At 47.5% G+C, this 18327-nt stretch overlaps 6 protein-coding genes across 6 annotated transcripts; 4 read left to right on the top strand and 2 right to left on the bottom strand.

The window, feature by feature from the left end:
• Positions 1–1557: 1557 nt before the first annotated feature.
• Positions 1558–2102, top strand: BJ212DRAFT_1280016 (uncharacterized protein; the record flags this gene model as incomplete). The annotated part of the gene is made up of 2 exons (XM_041331534.1): positions 1558–1806; positions 1857–2102. Coding segments are annotated over 2 exons (495 nt in total), but the record flags the coding sequence as incomplete, so codon positions are not given.
• A 5123-nt stretch (positions 2103–7225) lies between these two features.
• On the bottom strand, positions 7226–8257 carry BJ212DRAFT_1380140 (uncharacterized protein). The gene is made up of 6 exons (XM_041336626.1): positions 8092–8257; positions 7938–8021; positions 7842–7883; positions 7593–7788; positions 7413–7541; positions 7226–7351 (listed from the first exon to the last, which is right to left on the bottom strand). The coding sequence occupies exons 1-6, from the start codon at positions 8185–8187 to the stop codon at positions 7239–7241; spliced, it is 660 nt and encodes a 219-aa protein (XP_041188989.1). The 5' UTR covers positions 8188–8257; the 3' UTR covers positions 7226–7238.
• Positions 8258–12666: 4409 nt separating this feature from the next.
• On the top strand, positions 12667–13153 carry BJ212DRAFT_1380123 (uncharacterized protein). Its single transcript, XM_041336625.1, has 2 exons — positions 12667–13067; positions 13120–13153. Exons 1-2 carry the CDS (start codon positions 12766–12768, stop codon positions 13133–13135), a joined length of 318 nt encoding a protein of 105 aa, XP_041188988.1. The 5' UTR covers positions 12667–12765; the 3' UTR covers positions 13136–13153.
• A 1042-nt stretch (positions 13154–14195) lies between these two features.
• Positions 14196–14783, bottom strand: BJ212DRAFT_1279960 (uncharacterized protein; the record flags this gene model as incomplete). Its single annotated transcript, XM_041331532.1, has 2 exons — positions 14196–14322; positions 14611–14783. The coding sequence occupies 2 exons, from the start codon at positions 14781–14783 to the stop codon at positions 14196–14198; spliced, it is 300 nt and encodes a 99-aa protein (XP_041188987.1).
• A 1626-nt stretch (positions 14784–16409) lies between these two features.
• BJ212DRAFT_1280030 (uncharacterized protein) lies at positions 16410–16730 on the top strand (the record flags this gene model as incomplete). Its single annotated transcript, XM_041331537.1, has 1 exon — positions 16410–16730. The coding sequence occupies one exon, from the start codon at positions 16410–16412 to the stop codon at positions 16728–16730; it is 321 nt and encodes a 106-aa protein (XP_041188986.1).
• A 64-nt stretch (positions 16731–16794) lies between these two features.
• On the top strand, positions 16795–17340 carry BJ212DRAFT_1448834 (uncharacterized protein; the record flags this gene model as incomplete). The annotated part of the gene is made up of 2 exons (XM_041338599.1): positions 16795–17125; positions 17165–17340. The coding sequence occupies 2 exons, from the start codon at positions 16795–16797 to the stop codon at positions 17338–17340; spliced, it is 507 nt and encodes a 168-aa protein (XP_041188985.1).
• Positions 17341–18327: the final 987 nt, after the last annotated feature.

Genomic DNA, 18327 nt, shown 5'->3' with positions numbered 1-18327 from the left:
TCAAATATCCAAATGCATTGCTCCACTTGCTCTAACTCTCTCAACATTTCCTCGTTGACGTCTAGCCTAGTAGGATCTGGGTTGCTGTTCAGCCTAGGATCCGGGATACTCAAACGGACTTTGCAGCCGTTCACGCACGCTAAACTTCAATCCATGCGCATCAAGTCTGTGTATGCGGGTGCACTCTCTAGTCTGCTTGATATTCTGTCACTCCTAAATTTGCGCGCGCCTGCAGTCACTCACGGTATCCGAGAGTTGCCTCATGCAGAGTTGAATGCATTGTTGGCACGATCAAACTATCCCTTGGAGAGCCTCTTTTTCGATACTGGAGTAATGACAAATGTGCAGCGAGCAGAATACCTTGCTCTCATGCCCTCTTTTGAAGTAGCAGTCAATCACACGTACGAGGATATGACCATGGTGGATCGTTCGTGATAATTCGTCATGCCGCATACATTTTTCAAAGTCCATTGTCGTATATTCCAGAGCACACCCAAACAACAATTCCAATGTGTTGCAGCCCGAGTCGATGCCCCACGTTGCTGAAACCTTTGTGCTCGCTGTGGGCAACAGCGAGCTCAACTACAACGTTTCTCCTTTTTTTCAATGTGCTATGCACTACATCATTTACATAATAACACATTTTTTCACTTTTGCCATGTTACATAGTAGAAAGTGTTTCATCTATTTACTAGACAGCATTACAGATGTTTTCGGGCAATCACAAAATGTTCGCGTCCTGTGACCAAAAGGAAGTCGATACTATACATAACATCCTGGCCAGGACGCTCGTAGTCGACTTCCTGCGACTTGCACAGTGCACACTGGAGTAGGGGACCCCAGGGGTAGGAGCCGAATGGCAGCCGAGTACCACCGTAGTTTAGCGAGCATCACAGCCCGAAGCTCGGGCTTACAGTGGTAGCGTAGTGCTCTTCAACACTTCTTGCCTTGCTAGCGACACGCAGGCTCACAGTCGCGGATACACCGCTCCAACACATTTTTCAGGCGCTCTTAGCGCTTAGCCCTCCTACCTTCACTATGAGTATCATAGTTTCTACAGTTGGTGACAGAAAGCAGCTGTCCGGGGGCCGAGGGACCTCGTCAAGTAAACAACAACTGTCAACACAGTGCACGTAAGTGCGGTCAGTGAGTGGAAGCCTCGAGGCTCGTGGCAGTACTGAACTTCCCAAATATCCGTCTCCAGCGGCAGCAGTTCCTCCCACTTACGAAGTGCTTTGCATATATCCTCCATTCCTCATCCATTACCTATGAGTCGAATGGCACATTCTTTGAGATTCTTTGGTCGGCCATAGTGTCTAGGTGATAGAGAAAGTCAAATTCAGAGTTTCCTGGTGTGAGAACTCTGGGCGCTCGCTAGCTCGCGTGGTTTAGGAATGTTTTCCTGATGCAGTCTACAACGTTGTCACGATATTAATGTTATCAATAGGCTCAAATACTTCTAGCGCTGTAGCGTCTCTCAGTTCTCTTCCAACCCATTCACCCCCGTCCCACCGATATTACCAAGCTCCAAGTTCTACATGGATTCCGATGATGACAATGCAAGGAGTAGTTTTGCGTAAGTCTCCATTTTCGTGCGATTGTATTAGAATTGAATACCTTCATTTCAGTCCACTCGTGAATCTTCTTCGGCAGATCATCGAGGTCCTTGAGACTTCCAGCATTGCCGAGGAAAGAGGAAAGGGCGCGGCTTCTAAATTTTGGGCTGCATACAAAAAGATATCTGGCGAATATGACGACAACATGTTCGAGAGGTGTAATGGCAATATGGATATAATAATGCTCTTCGTACGGAAATTGTATAGTTGTTTTTATTACCATCTAACACGAACAACCAGGCTGGTCTATTCTCCGCTGTCAATACCGCGTTCATCATCGCAATGCAACCCAATCCTGCTGATACTACCAACGATCTTTTGGTACAGTTTATGCAAAACGCATGGAACGGATCTTCTGTCGTCCAGCCGGCCTTTTCGGCACCTGTCACTTACTCTTCTTCCAAAATATGGATGCAGGTGCTTGCATATACGAGCCTTACATTCAGTCTGATTGCCGCCTTCGGCGCTGTCTTGGGCAAGCAATGGCTGAATCACTATAAGACCAATCGTTTTGACGGTGGTCAGCTTGGAGACCGATGCCAGCAGAGGCATCGCAAGTTTAAAGAGCTAGAAAAAAGGCGTTTCGAACGTGTCCTGCATTCATTCCCGGTCCTTCTCCAAATCTCTCTCGTTCTGTTTATTTTGTCCTTGGCAGCTTCCATGTGGATGCAACACCGGATCGTCTCCTTTTTCATCATCGCACCAACTGCTTGCGGCGCCCTCCTCTATATCTACATCGTCTGGGTATCTCTGAGATCCCCTGACAGTCCATATCAGACGTGGATCTCCTTGGCCATTCGATATCTCCTACATATTGACCGCCACATTTATAAAGATTCTACTGGAGACGCCATGGCATGGATCTTGGACACTTCGACAAATCCTGACGTTCTCAGTTTGGCGCTTGACTTGATGGTTACCATGTCCAACCAGTCACAGCATGTCCCGTCATCGTCGTTGATCAAGAAAGTGATAGGCATGTTCACAGCATGTTCTAGCTCTAAGCATGTCTCGCCCAACCATTCGCGGCATGTCCTGTCACCATCGTTGATCGAGAAAGTGCTAGTCATGTTTACGAAGTGCTTTGACTCTGCATCACCAGACCAAGGCAACGCGGTGTCATTTGGGAGGGCGTTGATCCACATTTGCTGGAAGCATGACGGGGCGACGAAGATAGTTAATAAACTCCTACCGGAGTGGGAGCATTGGTCGTTGTGGCGCAGCATATATCTTCCTTGGGCACTGGAGCAGTGCAACATTTCATTCTGCCGAATGAAGGAGACTGTTTCAACAGGTCTACGGGACCAAGCAGACAACACGCGTACTGCTCTGCGTATGGCTCTGGGTGCTGGAATGGACAAATTTGTTGATCTAAACGAGGGATATGTAAAATTGGTTTGGGATGGCCAATTCGGATCAGAACTCGATCTCCCGAACGTTGACTGGCTCATGGACTGCGCAAAACAGCTCATGGACTGTGCAAAACGTTTCAACACTATCCAATATTTTGAGGCAGCAGGAGATGCTCTCCTCCTGCTCAGTGACCTCAAGAAACCACCGTACATCAGTCAAGCCTTTATCGTCCCATTTTTGAATAGCAGCCCTAAATCGCATACATTGCGCCATAGCGCACTTCGTGCTGCTTGTCGGGCTGTTGACATCGATTCGCGCTGCGATTCATCTTTCTCAGAGGCTGTCCTGACAGCTATCAGTCCCCCCATCCAGCGTGGACACAGCGGCGGTGACCTGTTCGCCAATGCAATCTGTCTCCTCAAAGTCACTGATTGGTCCAAATATAGCGAGGACCTGGCAGGCTCCCCGCTGCTCGACATTCAGCGTCTAGTATTCCTTGTATTGTCGGCACCATCACTTGACAAAACTGTGGAGTTTGGTCAATACTGCCGTGCACTCATTCATTTCGTGAATCGAGATAAACGCCCTGAATCCAAACGTGTTGCTTTACACATCGCTTATCGTATCAGACGAGATCTTGCTACGATCACTGGCACTCCCTGCCTGAGTGTTCCAGTGCCTTTACAGAACGAAGTCCTCTCCAAGCTCTCCCCAGCCTTACTCACCATAGCTCCACCCCAATTTGATGCCAACGATGATTTCTACTATCTTCGTCTCATATTCACTCTTGCAAGTGGTCCCAACTGGCTCCCTCGCTTAGATGAAGATTGTCATATCGCGAGATGCATCGGAATCATTCCTGTTTTTTGTGACCAACCTCCTCCTTCCTTCTTTTATCTTGTCGGAATCTTCCTCCGCATCCAAGTCGCTTACAACCAGCAGGCCGTTCCTCAGTTTCTCGCTATCTCGAGACAACAGTGGTGGGACATGACGAGGATGGCATGGCATGTCGCAGGCCGCCAGGACAAGGACGGTTCTGATTCCGATGTTCTGGATGATGGCATTGACATTCTTGAAGCTCTTGTCACCGCCACGAAGCTTCACATGCCACCAAATGCTTCAACAAGCGACCTCGAATTCCTTCGTAATGGGCTGGGCAGCGTGATTAGCAAGTTGGAATCACGACAATCTCCACCGCCCAAGAGAGTCTTACTTGCGATGAAAGATTTGAAAAGACATGAGCCGTCTTAGATTATCAATGCTGTAGGAACTGACGTATAGTTACATTTACACTACCCAAGGTGGTATTGTGTTACCCGGACTCCATTGTACAAGTTCTTGTGTAGGATGTACGCAAATATGTATTTGATGACTACTATAATATGTGGCCAGGGCGTAAACTATGAGAAATCATAGTACAACCTTTTGTTCTCGACACCTGCGCCATGATGTACCATGTGTGAAATGCTTTAAATCCAGCTTTGAAGAACCTTTGGATATCAACAGCTTGTTGTTGGCTATGGAAGGGTGGCGATCAGACGGAATCCACAGGAGAAGCTGTCCTTCGGAATCTATAATCCACCCGTCTTTAAGAGATGCTATGTTGCAAGAGTTTTGGAGAGCGGAGGAGGTGGAACAAAGAATACTAGCCAGGTCGGACGAGAAGCTTGTAGGTGCTTCAAAGGCTTCGTTCCACACCCGGATTGTTTGGTCATCTGAACCAGACGTGACACATTGTCCATCTGGCGAGATTGCGACAGACCGAACGTAATCATCGTGCTTCGCAACTTGGAGAGAGGCGCGAAATACACCGCTACTCTCTAGATCCCACACCCGGACAGTATTATCAGCCGAACCAGATACGACGTGTTTTCCATCTCGTGAGATTGCAACAGACAGAACATCGTCTTTGTGCCCTTGGAGAGGGGCACTACATGACTCTCTAGTCTCTGCATTCCACACCCGGATCATCTTGTCACGTGAACCGGACACGATGAGATTTCCATCCGACGAGAGTGCGACAGACTGGACCCAGTCGGTATGTCCTTGGAGTGGGGAGCCGAGTTCCTTGTGAGCATCTAGATCCCACACCCGGATCGTCTTGTCATTTGAACCAGACACAACGTGTTTTTCATCGGGAGAGATGACGACAGACTGGACCCAGTCGGTATGTCCTTGGAGTGGGGAACCGAGTGCCTTACGAGCCTCTAGATCCCACACCCGGATCGTCTTGTCATTTGAACCAGACACAACGTATTTCCCACTTGGCGAGATGGCGACAGACAGAACGGCGCCATTGTGCCCTTTGAGGATAAACGTGTTCTTATTCTCTGTATCCCACACCTGGACCGTCTCGTCATTCGAGCCAGACACAATGAGTTTTCCGTCTGGCGAGATTGCAACAGAACGAACAGCGCTAGTGTGCCCTTTGGGAGGGGACTCCAACTCCTTGCCAGTCATCCTATCCCACACCTGGACCCTCCCGTCATCTGAACCACACACGATACGTCTTCCATCAGGCGAGAGTACCACCGACATAACACTGGCATCCCCGCGTAGGATCTGAGGCGGCGCTATGACATGTCCGGAAACGACCCGAGCGGTGCAAGGAAATTGTGTGATAAATATTTTATATACTGCTGACTCTGGCGGAGCAAACGGCAGAGCGGACAGGTATAAATGTGGCGTGCTGTGTAAAATGACGGTTCCGAAATTCCGGACGAATTCTTGGGTGTCCCTGACAGCGCCACCTGTATGCGTATATTCACCATGACCCTGCCACTACCCGTGAGTTTAGATTGGTCCCAACAATGGGATCCAGCCACGTACCTTGAACCAGTCTGCAATAGACGAGAGGGACCTCTCTGAACTGCCGAGACTTTTCATTAGAGCCAGTGCTTCCAGCCAGAAAAGGAGGCTCTCCCCATCGAGAAAAGCTTGAACATTCTTAGCAAGCAATGGTTCAAAGGACGAAGCCTGCACATGTGTCCCCCAAAAGCGACACGAGTACGATAGCTCAGCTGAGATGGATTTCTTCACTCGTGCCTCCAAATTGGTGACAGCAGAGTTGGGCAGGTAAGAAGTCTCCAAGGAGCAGATATTGAAACAAAGCCCATGTTTCATGACACGAAGCGAGGCAAAAGCCAGATCACTTTGTACCATTGACACATCGACGAAGAAGTCATGGTTCCGCGATCTCGCTGTGAGAAAATCGTAGAAGGATAGGTGGACCGGACATATTGGAGTCGTGTAATCCCTAGTACCGATAAAAAGTGAATCCAGTGGCCTGATGACCCGAGCTACGTCGTAACGGTCATGAACGCATGGGAAATGAAGTCGCATCGCAGTCAATGCGGCCATGGGAAGCGGTTCTGGTGACGCAAGGATTTGTCCCATCACGGAGCGAAATATGAGAATCAATTCCCCACGCTCGTCCTCTGGCATCACTTCTGCCAAGATAAGTCTATATAGAACATCAAACGGACATGTTCCTTCTCCAGATGATCCAGCAAGCACACGTTCGAAACGGACCATTGGATCTAGGCCCACTCTGGTGGTTCCGTTGATATATTCGCAGGCGAGACGAGCCCATTCAAACAGACCACCAGATTTCTGAACAAGCATCTTGAAATGCCCGTCGTCGAATATGTTGCGCGGGCCTGCCAACTTGAAGGAGAAGTAAAGCTGGATGTCACGTTCTGCGGACAAGGGCAGAATACCGTCCATGGAGACATGCTTGACATGTGGTACGGTTTGAAGGGCATCGCGAATGTCGCTTATTGGACGGGAAGTGACAAGAATACGGTAGTTTCGTGGGATTAGCTGGGAGGAAGACGCATCCGGCTTGCCAGCAAGCAGACGAAGAACCTGTTCCCGGGAATTTGCTTCGCCACTCTCGTTCAACCCATCGATGACAATCAGGAGGGGAGAAACAATGGCTTTCGGGGCCTTTGCTACTGGTGCAATTATGAATTCTTTCCATTGTTTTATAATGTCTGTTGTATGCTTGAGCGTGTTGTCATCGTGGAACGCACCCCCTAGCGCTCGTCTCACAAAAGGATCACAAGCAGCCAGATCGTGTGCGATCGTGGAAAATATTTTCTCATGGCGGCAGTCTGCTCCTCGTTTACGATCGAAGCAGAAGCAAGCTCCCAGACCACCAAGCTCCATATACCACTTGATTATTGTATGGGCAATGGCTGATTTGCCTGTATCTGGAGCACCAGACAACCACAGGACGCGCGGCACGTCCTCTCCCGTGCTACAAACTCAGGACTTGATCTTGGATAGGATTCCTTCCCGAGTACCTGGGAGACAACACTTGGAAATATCCAGTCCGGCACCAGTTGCATACACCATGTCGTTGGGGTCCAGATCGTCAGCTAGATGACGAGATGGTGATTATCAGAGAAGGTTCGATGTGAGTTTGAGGCCAACCCTCACCCATACGGTAGATAATAATCTCACGAGTCGTTCGATATTGAAGTTGCTGCATCAGATTGTTGAGAACCTCATTGTAGTTCTGAATCGTGGTAAATGTCTCTTCGGAAACATACTTGCCAACTCGTTTCCCTATCCAAACCACAGTAAGTCCTAGGCAACCACTCAGTACATTCGACCCACAAAAATTCATGGTCTCTGAGTAATGGACAATGAAGTCTGCGCACTCTAGCGTCTGCCGTGCCATCTGTCCGTATACCACTACTATGGATGGAACCCTAGCCGACTCCTGCCTTTCCGTCATTAAAGCATAGACTTCCACAATCTTTGCAAGTAGAGGGGAAAAAGCATCATCCGTGGGTGGCTTATCGTGAATCATCTGAGAGACATCTTGTAAAACCTGCAACGCTGAAGATGTGTGCATGAGCGCACCTTGTACGCGCATGCCATTGCTGACCTTGCAAATGAATTTACCTATGCATGGAGGTCAGTCAGTCAGTCGCACAGACCAGCGATAAGGGCATATACATGTGCAATCCGAGAAGCAACGGAGTCAACTTCCTTCAGGCGTCTGAGAATACCATCAGTGGCATTCCAGCCAGGTAATTCGGCCTAATGATGAACCTTAGTTCATTGTTGAAAGAGAAACAAGGCTGTTTCAGGTATGTGAAGAGTCACCTACCTGGCTCTTCTGAACTGATGGCGCAACCACAGGGTCGGGAGATCGAGTCCGAATGCGAGGGGAAAGGGGAGATCGGATGATGTTGGGGGCAGGCATCCGCAAGAGTGATAGAAGCGCCGTGCGTGGTCCGCGAGGTTCATCGTTTGAAGTGGAGGAACGGGACAGCTGCAATCCGTAGATGATATCATTATAAACAACCAGCAACGACGTTTCATACCTCACCCATTGGCACATTGGTGATGCGTTGGGCATCAACATTAGGGTCGAGTTACTCTGATTATCTTTATCCATCAAGTTTGAAGTAGCGTCCAGGTACAAAGATCATGTAGTGGTGGTAGGATTCAGCTGCAGTGTGCTTCCCGACGACCTGAGGGATTCGTCTATAAATATAACAAGTTTCGTTGATTGCTCGCCTTGCAATTGCGGCCCATGAAGGGCATATATAGCTCAAGCATAGCCTGTTTCATTTACATAGCGCTCGAGTCAATACAGCAGCAAATATCATGCCTCCAGACTTAGGGTATGACCTGTTGCCAGCTATTTAAACGAAGCGGTGCCACCCTTTCTTTAGCTGTGCATCGCTCTCCCATTTTGCTCAGAGCCTCCGGAAGGACTGATCGAGTCGACGTCTAAATCAATTATCCACAATGAGGCCAAGTGAACGCAAGCAATCGAAGGATTCGAGTTCAGTTCCTCTTGGCACATCAAGTGAAAGTTCGGTATGTCGCTGATGAGGACCACTCTTCACGAAATTCATTTCCCTTAAGATGTTAACTCTGACGCATCTAACTTATTCTAGGGCAGACTCGGACGCCATGACAAAGTTCTTCGGTTTCTAGGGGAGGTTAAGAATGCGAATAAAAGGATTTCTGTGAGTCGATAAGGATCCTGAGTTTACTGTAACAAGGCTCATGTGATCGTACAAAAGGGCTCGAAGGATTCCCTCGATCGTGAACCTGTTCTTCCGAATATTGATGAAAGTGCCCCATCGATTCCGAATATCGAGGTAAGTCACTTTTCAGTTTCTGCTCTTTCTGTCTAACTTCTGCTGGTTGCACAGGTTCAGGATACTAGTGTGGACCAAGGTGCTGATCCCCAATCGGCACCTCAGAACGCCGAAGAGCCTGCAAAGCCCATGAAAGTGACTCGGAGACTTTCGGCGCGTGTGGCATCTCTTGGACTCCCAATGCCACTTTCGGGGCGTGTGAAATTTACACCCCTTGCCCAAAACTCCCTAGCGGATCTCGGGGCTGCAAACAACTTCCAGGACACATATATCCCCTCAAGAAATTTGAGAATGCTGTTGGGACGCTAATGGATGTATGGGCTAGCCCTCTCGGTCGCAATTGAACTAATCCCGTTGCATAGGTACATCCGTATACTAAAATTGCACTGGGCATGTTGTCTCGTGCATCGAAGGTATATTTAGTTCCTCTCTCGCTTCTATCCCCTGCTTAGAAGTCATTGGTGTAGATAGTTCTTGATCAAACGGATCACGATGAAGCGGTTCTTGAACTTCTCAAGCAGTTGGGTCGAGTGTACGACTTCATGATGCAAGACGAGACTCTTTGCGAAATTCCGTCAATGCAGATCATCGTCGGACGAATAGTTCAACAGACTCTCGAGTGCTCCCAGTTTATCAGAGATTATTCCGCGATCAAGTATCCCTGTGAGGATTCCGCGAATTATTGCGCTTTATTCATTCTTAATCTTTGTAATGTTATTATAGGGAAGAGATTCGGGAGCGAAACAGATCGTAGGATTCAAAAGTACATCGACGTGTTTCAGGAGCTCATGGATGACTTCAAACACCGAACTCTCCGGGATGATCCCCCCTCCGTTCACCGTACGGGTAAGGATTCGTATGTGCTTTTGACTTGACATTTATCCATACTTCTTCAGGTGATTCGGACCTCAGTGGTATAACTTATGCGGAAGGCGCTGGACTAAATCCTGGGAAACAATGCCTTCCGGGGACGTGCATAGAAATCCTCTCCAAGATTACTGACTGGGCCAACAGCACGCAAGACAATGCTCAGCGTGTGCTGTGGTTATCTGGCCCTGCAGGAAAGGGCAAATCAGTCATTGCCCACACGATTGCAAACTGGTTTAATAATGTGGGAGGGCTTGGTTCGTGTTACTGCTTCGACCGTCAGCAAGATGCCGACCGTCGGCATGAAAAGATCTTTTTCACCATTGCGCGTGACCTGGCTGACCGTGATCCAGAGGTGAAGCGAGCGTTGGCAGATGCAGTACAGCATACCAGTGCGCTCAAGAACACAACAGATATCATCCAGCAATGGCATGAGCTTCTCGTGGAACCGCTGGGGAAGCTCTCTGGATTGACGGAGGGACCTGTCTTGATCGTGATTGAAGCATTGGACGAGAGCGGCGGGCCAAATACGCGGCATAATCTTCTCCGCATAATGGCTGGTAAACTTTCAGATCAGGGTTCTAAAATCACTGACTTACCACCCAATTTCCGTATCCTCGTCACCTCTCGTCCGCTTCCTGATATCAAAGACGAGTTTGACGGTGCTCAGCATATCCTACCGTTGTCCATGGACGATATTCCACCAGAAGTCGTGGAGCGTGACATCCATACCTATGTATCTGAGGAGTTGAAGGAGTTGTCGGATTTCCAGGAAAAACAAATTGCAATGCTCGTTGCGCAAGCTGATGGACTTTTCGAGTGGGCACGTCGTGCTTGTGAATACATCAAGACAGCCCCTGGCACGGACGCAATTCTTCACTTCGATGCTATCCGGAACCGCGATCCTGGTCTGTTATATGAGATGTATCGGTTGATCTTGGCACAAACTCAAGATCAGAAACCTGAAGCATTGGCGATGTTTCGTTCTGTGATGGCACAAATACTTGGCACAGCTGAACCGCTCTCATTAATTTCCCTGAATGCCATGAGGGACCGTATTCCAGACCAAAGCGAACATTACAAAGCAGAGGTTATCGTAAAACATATGGGATCCCTCTTCAGCGGCACCACCAACTCATCTACACCCATCAAACCCATTCACACATCGTTTCACGAATTTCTCACAGACCAAGCATCCAGTGGAGACTTTTTCATTGACATGTCAAAAGCACAACGCGACCTTACTTTTGCATCGCTTCGAATGATGGAGTATGGACTTCGCTTCAATCTCTGTGATTTGAAGTCTTCATACCTCCTCAATCGCGAAGACCATGAGCTACAAGAACGAGTCAACAGCTCCATTCCCCCGCATCTGTCCTATTCTTGTCGATTTTGGTCTTTGCACTTACGAGCAACTGACTTCGACACGGAACTCGCAAATGAAGTGAAATCATTCTTCGATCACGAGCGGCTGCTCTTTTGGCTTGAAGTACTTGGCATTATCCAAGCAATCAGTAGCGCAGTCACTGCCCTGCCGCACATTGCCCAGTGGCTGAAGGTAAGCACATGGTATCTGGATAGTATCAGAAGCGTTCACACAGCCGCAGGATCATTCCGGATACGAAGAAGTCTCAGGCGCTGCAATGGACGTGCATCGATTTATTCAAACCTTTGGTGGCATCATTTTACACAGCACGCCGCATCTTTATGTGTCAGCGCTGTCATTCTCGCCCGTCGAATCTGCGGTATCAAAATTTGTTGCAAAGTTTCCCAACACCCTCCGTCTGGCGTCTGGGCATGATTTAAACTGGTCGGCTGTTCAGAGCCTGCTCGGAGAGTATGCGGATAAGGTGTTATCAGTTTCGTTCTCTCCTGATGGGACCCGCGTCGTAACTGGCTCGGCGGATAAGACTGTCCGGCTGTGGAGTGCAGCGACGGGACAACCGGTCGGTGAGCCCCTGCGGGGGCACACTGGTGCCGTCAAATCAGTATCATTCTCGCCAGACGGGACTCGCATCGCTTCCGGTTCGTATGACAGGACCCTCCGGCTGTGGGATGTCGCATCAGGGCAGCCAGTCGGTGAACCCCTGCGGGGTCACACTTCTTGGGTTAACTCAGTTTCATTCTCGCCGAATGGGACCTGCATTGTGTCTGGTTCATCGGATAACACTGTCCAACTGTGGGAGGCAGCGACGGGGAAGCCAATTGGTGAACCCTTACGGGGACACACAGCTTGGGTCAACTCGGCCTCATTTTCGCCAGATTCCATTCATATCGTATCTGGTTCGGACGATCAGACCGTTCGGTTGTGGGATGTAGCGATGAGGCGGTCCGTTGGTGTACCCTTGCGGGGGCACACTGGTGCCATCACCTCAGTCTCATTCTCGCCAGATGGGACTCGCATCACCTCTGGTTCGTATGACCAGACCATCCGGCTGTGGGACACCACATCGAGGCAGCCAATCGGTGAGCCCTTGCAGGGACACACTGCTTGGGTTAACTCAGTCTCGTTCTCGCCGAATGGGACCCGCATTGTGTCTGGTTCATCAGATAACACTGTCCGACTGTGGGAGGTAGCGACGGGGAAGCAAATTGGTGAGCCTTTCCAGGGGCACACTGGTGGGGTTGGGTCAGCCTCGTTTTCGCCAGATGGGTCACGCATTGTGTCTAGTTCGGTGGATGACACTGTTCGGCTGTGGCAGGCAGCTATTTTGCAGCCATTGCAAGAGTACCCCAAGCAGGATTATTCAACGTCCTCCTCAGGTACAAGTCACACAATGCATGCCACGAATGACAACATCATGTCAACCAACACTTGGAACAATCGCTCCATTTGCTTTTCGCTGGACCCGAACCACGCCCTGTGCAATCCGGCTGAGTTAATGGAGGGCGCCTCCTATCATGATGATATCTCGACCTCCTTTTCTCTGGGCGCTGATGGATGGATGGTGGGACCCGATCATCGGCTTCTTTTCTGGGTGCCTCCTACCTCCCGTCATTCATTTGATACTCCTTGGACTACATTGGTGATGGATAGACGACCGACTGAGGTTGATTTGAGCCGCATGGCACATGGAAAACACTGGCAGAAGTGCCGAGATGAGTGAGTTCCTAGCCATTAGTCTGACTTGCAATCACTAAATTGATACTTCTAGGCTTTGCGATCGATGATCATGATCTTATCCTAGGAATTGATTGTGATGTTAGATACATTGTACAACACAACTTAGTTCAAGTTCTAAGTTTACTTTATAGATTGGTTTGATAGTTCGCCGTCTTAAATAAGTCACACCATCCACCTTACCCTCCGTAAATCACCGTCTTGCAACTTGCGGTAGTACCGAAACAGCGCCCCACCTTCCGCGCTCGTTACGCCGCTCGCTGTAAAGTGGATTATACCTGGTTCCTTGTTTGATATTATATATAGAAGAATTCATCCCTGATCAATGTGCGGGAGCTTGGATGAAACCTCCAGGCTCCCCGAACAGGGCTGAAAAACAGATGTCATAATGCACAATTCTATTATGCTATGATTGGTGCATCCGTTGCAGACCCATGGAAAATATGCATGGCCACCTGTCCATACGATCTTATATTTCGGAACAAGTACAATGGTGAGGGCTACTGGTACCAACGCTCGCGCAGCCGTTTCCGTCGCACCATAGGCTTCGTCACCATAATCGCAATCCACCATTCCCTTCTAAGAAGCTTGCACCCAAACATCAGCAAACGTGCGGACAGTCCTGAATGGCCTGGAGAATCTGGCTCCAGGTTGTCAGGGCACCAGATGCGAGCCTGTGTCCACATGAATCTGCCATGACCAGATTGGCATGACTGATACCAGATCACTACCAGATACCTTACAGATACTTAATGGCTAGCTTACAGATAGCAACAAGCCGTGCACCAGACACAATGAAAAAAATCAAATGGATCGTATTCAGTAGCGAAAAAAATGTAGAATAATCAATATGATACCAGTGGTACTAATCATAGTAATATGAGCATCAGTAAAACCTCGGATTCATTTTCCGCCATTATGCCACTTTGCCTGCCTTGACGCTGGCGCCAAGGCATGAAAATTAATAAAAGGAGTGATACCTCGATCTTCCTGAAAATTTTCAAAGGCGCCAAAGTGTCTTCAATTGATTTAACCATGCAAAGGAGAAAAAATATGGATCAAGAGAGTGTTAAATTCAAATGGCAAACAAGTAGCTATATACAAAGTAAGTCAAAATGCAATCTCAACGGTGTGATGGTCAGCATATTTGTTGACATAGTAAGTCTGAAATGCATCATAGGAATGATAAAACTTGAGCTCCTGCCACAGGAGTTCCATGCCATACATCAGCAAAACCCTAACCCTATGTGCAGCACTGCACAACGCTGCACAGCAATCACAGTGTCACAGCAAGGTCCCCCCATGTACAGTGCTGTACAGTGCTGCACACTACACAATTTCTCAATAAAACATAATTATTAGCACACCATCTTGTTATATACATGTTTATAACTACATTACACTCATTTTTACATAGAATCAATACTTGTGTGGTGCTGCAGAGCCTTTACAACAAAATCTATGTGACCTGTGACATGCTGTGTGGCTGTGGCGCTGTACCCAAATCAGGGTTTTGCTGATGTACATGGGAATAAGATGGGCAGCATGATAGATAGCATCAGTGTGAATGATGGTGTGCTCTGGAGTATTGTTTGCTCTATATCCTGGACAAACTATCCACATTCCTGTGTCCTCATCCACCTGATGATGGGGGATGGATGTATCCCTTTGGCCTATAGGCCTAAAATTGGGATACATCTTCTGACTTAGTTGTCCGCTCAGTGATACATCCATGTAGTCTAAGCATCCTCATGTCTAATATAGCAGGCAGTCACCCTTGTGTCAGTCACATTGAATACAGCTGCAGTTTGGATCAAACAAGTTGTATTGCACATCAAGGTACAGGAGTGAAGTCATCCTAATTAGTCTATCTCATCAAGATCTCCATGTGGGGTGCATCAATAGAGGGGCCTTCTTCTGCTGGTCCATCAGCCTCAGTATCTTCCAGATTTTTGCTTACCAAAGCAGTCACATGGTGCCATGATGCCCTGAATTTTGTGGACAGGGATCAACAGATGGCAGCCTGACATTTTGTGTATGCTGCCAAGCCCTCCATGTCCTCAGACCGCTCAGCCACATGCAGTGTTGCCTGTTCATCCCACCACTTGGCCTGCCAATCAAGAAACTTCAAGATGTGACACATTTCCTCCAAGAGCAGTTGTATTTCTTTGAACTACTGGTTGCATCAGGCCCTCATTTTGCACCATTCTGTTAAGGTCACATGCTCAAGGGGGTTGGATCACAAGGGCTTGGCCTCAGCTCATATGCTGTGCCCCTTTCCCGAGTATGTGCCCTTAATTTCTGGGGGCTAGAGCAGTCATCCGGAGTTTCTGGGATTTGACTAGGGCGGACAACAGACGTCCAGATCTGAAACATGAGATAAATCTGATGCATGTCCGGATGTTACCTGGGCAAGCGGATAAGACTAATCTGGACAAAGTCTGGACTAGAAACTAACAGAGGATGGACTACCTTTAAGGTAGAGTCAGAAATGTAGTCTAGGATGCAATCCTAAGACTTGGAATATGACAAGAGACTTATCTTGAGTCCAGAGGACACAGGAATGAGCAGGAACTAAGATGATATTCGAACTGGAGTATTTCCAAGAGTCACAGGAGGTTTATATACTGTAGGTATCATATGGAAATCAGTCAGCAAACATAAAGGCTATGTATGAAGCATATGCAGAGTCTATTAGTAAGTAGGACAGATCACAAATAATGAACACCAGAAATGAAATGTATGTAACAGATCAATAATCAAAAGGGAAACATGGTTAACTGGAGTCTGGAGACAGGGGCAGTCTAAATGGGGTTGGGCGCTGATATAGGGTTTGGATTCCAGAAGGGAGATAAAGATAGATCAGATCATTTGAGATCTGGATCTTGGATCTGGATATCTGGAGAAGCAGATTTAGAGTTGAGAGTCCAGAATGGCATATGACACATTCAATGCATAGTGCTAGATGTGCACTGAGTGACAAAAATAATAATGACTGATGACTTACAATCCTGCAACCCATCACTGTTGTCCAAAGGAATCCCATATACATGCAGGCTCCTACCCATCCACAACTGGAGAGGTTTGAGGATGGACTGTTATATCGGAAGTGTTGTGTTACATCAGCATTCCCATAGTATAGAACATTTAAACCCAGCCCAACCTTATTCCTCAACCTCTCCAGCAGTGGCTGGAAGAAAACATTTGTAAACAGTCTCAGCCACAGTGGCAAAACCCTTCGGCACTTGAAAAAAATCAAAAATCAAGTAGGTATATGTATGTTAATTAAATATAGAATATTCCATTTGAGCACTTAGTCATCACATGTCAGAAGCCCCTAGCTTGGGCATAATTCGAGACATCACCCAGCAGCACTTCGGAAAACAGCCATGCCTTTGGCAGATCAAAATCACACAAGCATTCATTGAAGCTAACCATGACATTGTGTGTATTGCTGGCACATCAATGGGGAAGACTATGACATTTTGGATGCCTTTACTGTTCAAACCTGGCCCCCAAATTATTGTGACTCCATTGAACCAGCTCGGGAGACAGAACATTTCATCACTGGCAAAAGCAGGCTTGCTAAGTATATCAATAAGCTTGGAGACAGCTAGCTGTGGCAACTTTTGCGTGAGGATCTAACAGTTATGCTATGGGAGGATGACTTACTATCATACCCTGGTCTTTCACACAGGACATTGAAGGTATGAAGTATCAGGCCATCATCATTAGTCCAGAGCAGCTTATGAAGCCCAGAGAGGAATTTGAGACACTGCTGTGCAAACCACTTTTTGCACAGCAGATTATTGGCATAATATTTGATGAAGCACATTGCATTGCAACCGGGGGTGAATTTCGTCCTGAATATAGGGAATTAGAGCATCTTTGTTACATCCTGCCTTGCTACATCCCTTTCATGCTTGCATCCGCAATGCTCACAGTGGACAATCTTGCACATGTGAAGCGGCTACTCCACATGTGCTCAGACAAGCTCCTCACAATCCAAATGTCTGTCGATCATGCAAATATCAAACTCTGTGTCTAAAAAATCATGTACTCACTTTCATCATATCAAGACCTGTCATTTTTAATACCTGATAGCTGGAAGGATGGTGACCTAGTGCCTCCAAAGTTTCTCATCTTCTTTGACAACATTCAAGATTCTATAGCAGTGGCAAAAACAATACAGAAACAACTTCCATCAGCACTGCATCACAGGATAAAGTGGTTTAACTCTGACATGACAACATGATTCAAAGAAGATGAGTTGGATTGCTTGATATCTGGAGAGACTTGGGGGCTTTGCACCACAGAATTGTTTGGAATGGTAAGGGTATCAGCGTGCATCTAGTAGCACAGTATCATAGCTAATCATGGTCATGTTTAGGGAATGGATGTACCAGATATATTTGTCATATCTGCATATCCAGATCTCAGATCCAATCCTTATCTCATCTCAGATCTGATCCACATCTTATCTCTGATCCTATCCACATCTTATCCCCCTCCAACATCTTGTCATCCAATCTGTCCACTCGTCTGGTCCAGTCCACAATTCATCTGAATCCACAACCAGTGCTTGTCTCCTTTTGGTAATCCCCTAACTCTGGTATTTTTGTTATCTGTATATCTGTCCTGCTCCCTGATCCATTACCTATGCTTCATTTCTGTTTCATTATTTGTGATCCATTTCTACTTACCAATAGACTATCCATATGCTTCATACATAGCCTTGGACCCTGCTGATTGATCATTCCATTAGATACCTATAGTATATAACCTCCTGTAAATCTCTGTAACACTTCAGTTCAAATATCAACTTAGTTCTGCTCATTCCTGTCCTCCAGACCTGAGTATCTCTACTCTCATCACCCTCCAAGACTTAGGATTGATTCCTATAATCTATCTGCATCTGCCTCTGTCTACGACAGCCACCACTGCTATTTTCTAGTCTGGACTTGTCCGGATTAGCCTTATGATACTTATTCCGCATCCAGAAGTCATCTGGATCCACTATGCTACCCATCTGACCCTCTGGATGCATTAGTCTTGCCTTCCTGAAATAAGGGGCAATACTCAAGTAAGGGGCACAGCGCATGAGCTGAGGCCAAAGCCCTTCGGATCCAGTTAGCCCTTGAGTATGACCTTAACAATATTACTTGTCATCCAGTGGAAAGCCACATGCAAGTTGGCTACTCTATGGCAGCGATGTGTTAAGGTCACATGCTCAAGGGGGTCG

This window comes from Suillus subaureus, assembly GCF_016647635.1.
Source record: "Suillus subaureus strain MN1 chromosome Unknown BJ212scaffold_35, whole genome shotgun sequence".
Lineage (NCBI taxonomy): Eukaryota > Fungi > Basidiomycota > Agaricomycetes > Boletales > Suillaceae > Suillus > Suillus subaureus.
Note: the sequence above shows the minus strand (reverse complement) of the source record. Positions and strands in the feature narration are given on the sequence as shown.